Genomic DNA, 6800 nt, shown 5'->3' on the forward strand with positions numbered 1-6800 from the left:
TTGCTTGGAAGATTGTAAATGCTTCCCGCCCTAGTAGGGCGTGATATCCGCTACTGAACGGGGCCACCTGAAACGTGACCTCTTCGGACCTGTAATTATCCGACGTGCCGAACACCACATCTAGTGTGATTTTTCCTGTGCAGCGCGCTTCCCGACTGGGGATTATTCCTCTAAAGGTTGTGCTGCTTTGCTCAACGCGGTTCCAGTCTAATCCCATTTTTTGAAGGGTTTCCTCATAAATGAGGTTCAATCCGCTGCCTCCATCCATGAGTACCTTGGTGAGGCGAAAGCTGTCCACTATTGGACTGAGGACCAATGCGGCTGGTGCTCGGGCTGTTCGGAATTTAGGTTCATCACTTGCGTTGAAGGTAATAGCTGTGTCGCTCCATGGGTTTATTGTTGCTACTTGATAGACTTCGGCAAGGCTGCGGAGTGTTCTTTTTCGCATATTGTTTGATGCGAAGGTCTCGAAGACTGCGAGAACGGTACTGGTGTCCCCGGGGTGGTTTTCTGCGGCCTCCAAAATTAAGAGGTCCTCGCCAATTTTGGCCACCTGTCGGAGTATCCAACATGCTCTAAGGCTGTGAGTTGGTGTGGCGTCCTCTGTACTATGAATTTTACAGGGTCCATCGAGCCATCTTTCCAGTACGGTTCCATGCTCTGTAAAGGGTTTTGGTTTTTTGGTTTTTAACCCAGGTGTCTGATGATGATGCACCCTCTTATTTCGGACGGGATTGCTATTCAGGGCCGGATTATCCCAAAATTTTATTTCGGTTTTCCAGGCGCTTTCCATCGCACAGTACTTTTGTACTATGGACGCCCAAGTCAGCGAAGCGTGTAATATCACGACGACTTATGGCATTGAGGATTCCCTCGTCCGTGCAATTACTGCAGAAGATTGAGATTGCGTCTCCCTAGCGGCAATCCTTTATCCTGTTCATAACCAGGAGGAATCTGGCCCAGTAATGATGTACTGTTTCCTCGGGCTTTTGCCTGATTTGGGAAAGATCGCTTATGTTCGGGTGGGTGGGTGGCGTTAAATCTGAAACCTCACCCAATCTAAGATTCAGAGGCCGAAGAGCTTCCGAACTCTGAAGTTTGGATTCTTGGATGTTGTCCAATGAGTCTAGCCAGTTGCCTGATTCTAAGCTCAGGCCTTGAGTTACATCCTTCCCTCCGCGGGTATCCGGCTTGGAGGGGTTGGGAATTAGGACGTAGCTAGTCCTTCAAATAGATGAAGGGTCGCCGCACTGCGCCTCTACCACGGCGACGTGGTGGGTGGCTTGGGGAGAGTTGATTTCTCTTAGATCGGGTTTAAGCCCAATCTGGTCGTAATCCGTAGCGACCCCTAGGGCGGCGATGCGATCCAAGAGCTCGTTTACAGAAGAGAGCTCCATTGGATCTAGCTGCTCGACAAGTTCCGAGCTGACGTGAAGGTTGCTTTTGATGACCCAAGAGGTCACCATCGGCGCAACGGCCGAACAGGCGGTCATGAGGAAACCACCTAGCCAGAGAGTTTGGCCGACAGCCAAGGCTCCCTTAGCGACGGCGCCGTCTTTAAAGACGGGAGGAGGCATCCTTCCTGATTGCGACGGTACAGTGGAACTCTCAATGAAAGCACCAATGTCGGTGTCAAAACCGGCGGATCTCGGGTAGGGGGTCCCGAACTGTGCGTCTAGGCCGGATGGTAACAGGAGACAAGGGACACGAAGTTTTACCCAGGTTCGGGCCCTCTTGATGGAGGTAAAACTCTACGTCCTACTTGATTAATATTGATGATATGGGTAGTACAAGAGTAGATCTACCACGAGATCGAGGAGGCTAAACCCTAGAAGCTAGCCTATGGTATGATTGTTGTATGATGAAGTTGTCCTACGGACTAAAACCCTCCGGTTTATATAGACACCGGAGAGGGTTAGGGTTACTCAAAGTCGGTTACAATGGTAGGGGATCTTGAATATCCGCATCGCCAAGCTTGCCTTCCACGCCAAGGAAAGTCCCATCCGGACACGGGACGAAGTCTTCAATCTTGTATCTTCATAGTCCTGGAGTCCGGCTGAAGGTATTGTCTGGCTATCCGAACACCCCCTAATCCAGGACTCCCTCACCCGTCGGTCCGACGGTCTCTGCGTGTGACCGCATGGGCCCTTGCAATCAGTCCTACATGACGGGCGCGTTCGGGCGCCCCCATATCCAGCCCAGATAAGAGCCGGACACAGGGAGTGCCAGTCCGCACATTTTGACCGGATTTGCGCGGCGCGGTTGGGTGTGGTTCTTGCGTCAAGGCGGTGACCGGGCCTTCCACCCCGGCGTTTGGGCGGGGTATGTGGGGTCCGGTTATATAGATGCTCTTATATGTAATGCAAAGGCTGTCAATGTCAGTATGACAACCGTGCTGATATAGGATGTAATGGAAACAAAGCTATCTATTCTTCACGATTGAAAAAGGATAAGCAATAAGTGAAACTTAACCAGATAAGACTAAAAGATAGTTACGAAGTAGAAGATACGTTGGCCTCTTGATAAACAAAATGGCTGGCCTCATCTAAAGCATAGTCAATCAATAGATTCAATTCAGTAGAAACAATCATGGGTAGCTGGGAGTAAATGTGGAGGAGCAAATGCTTATAAAAGTTGTTCATCCCACGGATAAAATAAATAATAAAGAAAAACGTTGTGTTTCATCATTCAGCTAGCCTACTAACTCTAGATGTGCATCGTGGCCACTCGCATGAGTATCCTCTGGCCTGGGAATGAAGCAACCTAGTAACTGATCATGAGCGGGGTCTAAGCAGATACTTCTGGCCGGATCCACCTGCACCAACGGCCATGCCCTTGCCGTGGGATCTGAGCGTGTACCTCCGCCGGCCGGATCCCCATGCAGCGGTGGCCTTGCCCTTGTCACGGACACTCCGACGGCGCTTTGGAGGATCTGATGGACCCGACTTGTCATCTTTGTTAGGACCGCGCTTGGGACCACCTCCTCCTTCTCCTCCTCCTCCTCCTCCTCTGGGACCCCGGGGAGATGAAGATGACGTTGAAGGTGGCTGAGGGGGGGCATTGTTCTGGATGAAAGGTAGAATATCTCCGGGCAAAATGAACTGTGAGTGCGTCCCACTCCCTCCGTGTAGAATACCCTTTACCTGGCCAGCGGCGTTGAAGAGAGGGCCTCCCGAGGACCCCTGATCGGATCCGATGTAAGCCTCGAGCAGCTCCATATCATACCCAACTGGGTTGGTGCTCATGCCAGTCAGAAACCGGTGGAGGCACTGAAGGCCCGTGGCGAAGGTGCAGGGACGGAAGGCAGGCCACGAAACGAGCATGCACTGCATGCCAAACTCGCGTGTTCCGTCAAACTGCAGAACCGGGTGCTGCCGTGTGCATTGCACCCTCTGCTGCCCGACGCCCCTCACGGCCAGCTCTGCCCGATCGACGCGCAGCATCATCAAATCCCTCAGGCAGTCAATCCCGCAGACCGTCGCCGGCGTGTAGGTGCGATCCCCGACCATGTTCCTATTAACTGCGAAGTCTCTCTCGGCATGGAAACATGTGACCTCGATTGTAAAGAGCCGGTTCACCGTGGCTGGATCAATTGGCCTGTAGACCGCATGGAACAGATGATCCACAATGTGTGCGGTGGTGAGAATGTAGAGGTAGGCGCCATCTATGTGCGAGGAGATGCCAGTTTCTGTTAGCCACCGTGATGCGAAAATTGCGTTCAGCTGCTCTCGAGTCTTGGAGCCGGCTGCCCCAGCGATAACCCGGGCTTCATTCACCCGACGTCTTACTGGTGTAAACTGGATGAGGAAGACCGATGCTTTGCTTCGTTCAAACACTGGGACCCAATTAACCAAGGGCGTGATATCCTGAGCCTGAGCCTGAGCCTGAGCCTGAGCAGCAGCAACCACAGGAGGCTGAGCAGCAGGATCGTCCATGGCCAGTAGTACTGCAATAAGTAAACAAGAGTTGATGAGTAGGACATCTTGGTTAGGAACAGGAAATGCATCAACAAACAAACAAACAAACTGACTAGCTAACTGTAGAGTAGTACTCGTACGTAGTAGCAAGTTGCAGTTTATTTTTGGGATCAGGAATAGTATTATATCCATTTATTTATCCAAGGCCAATAGCATAACAGCAAAAGGAACTAAAAAACAATTACTCCTATCCATGTAGTACTAGTACCAGCAACAAGCACTTGTTGGATTTGAAAGGGACTGGAGAGAATCTCGTTAGGAAATAAATACTACTCCCTCCATCCGAAAATACTTGTCATCAAAATGGATAGGGAGTACTCATAAGCAAGCAGAAGTAAGCGCAAACTGAAACAATTCCACGCAGACTGACGGCGGAAGCGACCACATGACATGCATGATTGGAACTCAACAAGACACCATCAAATAGTAGCCGATCGAGTAGCAATATGCCAAGCACCGACCAAAGAAACCTCTCAAAGAAAGAATGGGGATCCGGTCTAGAGAAAGAATCTTGCTCCAGTCAGTAGCATTCCATCTGAAACTCTTTAGTGGAAGTGAAGGCAGCAAACCAAAACCGGAACCTGGGTGAATCCGTGATTCGCCTTGAGGACACGCAAACAAATCGCAGCACTTGAACTTGAAACACAGGTTAGGTTATGACCGGAAGGAAGCATTCCTCCACCAGCAGCTGCAGCAAGTCAAATCGCTGGTCCCAAGAGCAAAACAAAGACGTTTTCGATCTGATGTAGAAACTGCGCATGCACACATGTGGCAAACATCCCATGCAATGCAAGCAAGAACTCGCGCTTAGGGCCGGAATCCAACAACTGGGCTTTGAGAATCGGATAGGAATTAAGCCTTGCCTACCTCGAGCTCGAAAGCAAACACAATGTCACCTCGGGGTAGAATGAACAGCCCGAATGTGCATCCATAAGTAAGAAGAAGAAAACTAGTACTCTCTACAGATCCACGAGATAGGCTTCGGGTACGTACTGCTGCGCGCACAGCGGGGAAGCGACCACATCCACACGCAAAGGTGGGACACATTATTGATGTGAAAGAAAAAGATCCCTGCTACAGTTGAATGCCCACTACTCCGTCCGTTTCTAAATATAAGTCTTTTTAGACATTTCAAATGAACTATAACATACGAATGTATGTAGACATATTTTAGAGCATTGATTCATTTATTTTGCTCCGTATGTAGTCACTTGTTGGAATATTTTAAAAAGACTTATATTTAGGAACGGAGGTAGTATATACTAGTAGCATCCAAAAAAAAAGGAAGGCTTTGGCTTCCAAGCCAAAACTCGGTTCCCCGCTGCCGCTACGCTACAGGTCGGGGGGGCTGCTCCAACCACGACCAACATTCGCGACGAGCGCAAGCCAAAAATCGGCCGGAACCCCCCGAAGCTCCCTCCAACAAAATCACCGGAACCGCACAAGGGTGGATGGCGGACAGGCCCAAGAGTCGTTGGAATCGAAACCAACAACACCTCCCAAAAACCCCCCAAAACCCCCCAAATCAAGCCGCGCGGGGCAAACCCTGTGGCTCTCGCTCCGGGCTCCGGCGCGCGCTAGGCACCGGATGGATCATGGAGGCGCCGCCACATTCCCTTCCCTCCCGATAGGGGAGTTGGTCGGACAACCGCACCCAGGGAGAAGCAGATGGGGGGGAACGGAGCGGACCTGTACCTTGAGATTTTTGGAGTGCTCCTCCCTGCCTCTGCCTGCTCCGGGAAACCTCGCCCTCGCCGTCCCTCGCCCTCCCTCCAGTTTCTCCGGCGGTTTCTCTCAGGTAGGTTCTGCTTGCCAGGCGCCCCCCGGCCCGGTCCCGGACGCGACAGCTATCCGTCCGATTGGACTGGACACACACACAGAGAGAGAGAGAGAGAGAGAGAGAGAGAGCTTCGCTTTGTGCTGTCAAAAAGGCATCGGAGCTCCTTTGCCGGTCAAAAACGGGTCGGGTGGTAAATCTCTTATTGGGTTTTCATTTCACGCGCTGCGTCTCTGGGTGGCCGGGCCCGCGCGCCCGGGAGAGATGTTATTAATAATAAGCCAATAGGAGCCGAGAAGGATCTGCATTCACCCACATCCCTCTCCCTCTTTTTGCTACTACTAGTTCCATTAAATTGTTTTTATTTTTTCCCTAAAAAAATTGTTTTTATTTTCAAAAAACACAACACACACACACACACACGCTCACATCTGTTGGTGCCCCTTAAAAAAATGCAAAAAATGTTAACACGTGCTACAAGTTAGTCTAATCCTATGTGTATTATATAGGATTATTGAAATGCTAAGCTGAAATGTAAATTTTTTATGGTTTATACTTCTTTTCAAAGGTGAATAAACATGGTGCATGCAGCGCTAGACCCAATGGAGATCGTACATGCTGGAAATTCCAAGGTGCCCCATAATTCCATGGTGAGAACAGATGGCTGACTTGCTTACCAAAGCACTTGGCCGTGGCAAACTTCAGGAGCAGCGAGCAAAGATCGGTATGGTGGAGGTTACAAAGATGCACAAGTCTTAGGGAGTGAATGTTGAATAATCCTTGTGCATTTTTTCTGTTTTTTAGTCTTTTATCTCTGTATTCTGCACTGTAGCTCGTCACGCTGTTGTCGTTGCCAGCTGCAAGTTAGTTCAGTTTTTTTTCTCAGTAGACAGTTTTAGATAAGATTAGTTGTCCTGGTCATCGCCTAACGATCCGGGACCGATTCCTGTAGACACATGATGCCGCTCGTGGGATGGCGCAAGACTCACGGATCGTGGGGCTTCACACGTTTGCTTGTAATTCTGAATAAGAGAAGAGAACAATGA

At 50.1% G+C, this 6800-nt stretch overlaps 1 protein-coding gene across 1 annotated transcript; it reads right to left on the reverse strand.

The window, feature by feature from the left end:
* Window positions 1-2675: 2675 nt before the first annotated feature.
* Window positions 2676-5841, reverse strand: LOC119296790. Its single transcript, XM_037574855.1, has 2 exons — window positions 5673-5841; window positions 2676-3946 (listed from the first exon to the last, which is right to left on the reverse strand). Exon 2 carries the CDS (start codon window positions 3933-3935, stop codon window positions 2775-2777), a length of 1161 nt encoding a protein of 386 aa, XP_037430752.1. The 5' UTR covers window positions 3936-3946; window positions 5673-5841; the 3' UTR covers window positions 2676-2774.
* Between the last annotated feature and the right edge of the window lie 959 nt (window positions 5842-6800).

The sequence above is a fragment of the Triticum dicoccoides genome, chromosome 5A (genome assembly GCF_002162155.2).
Source record: "Triticum dicoccoides isolate Atlit2015 ecotype Zavitan chromosome 5A, WEW_v2.0, whole genome shotgun sequence".
Taxonomy (NCBI): Eukaryota; Viridiplantae; Streptophyta; class Magnoliopsida; order Poales; family Poaceae; genus Triticum; species Triticum dicoccoides.

Coding starts and splice junctions, on each gene's coding strand:
- LOC119296790 (XM_037574855.1), bottom strand. CDS start 3,935: ATGGACGATCCTGCTGCTCAGCCTCCTGTGGTTGCTGCTGCTCAGGCT.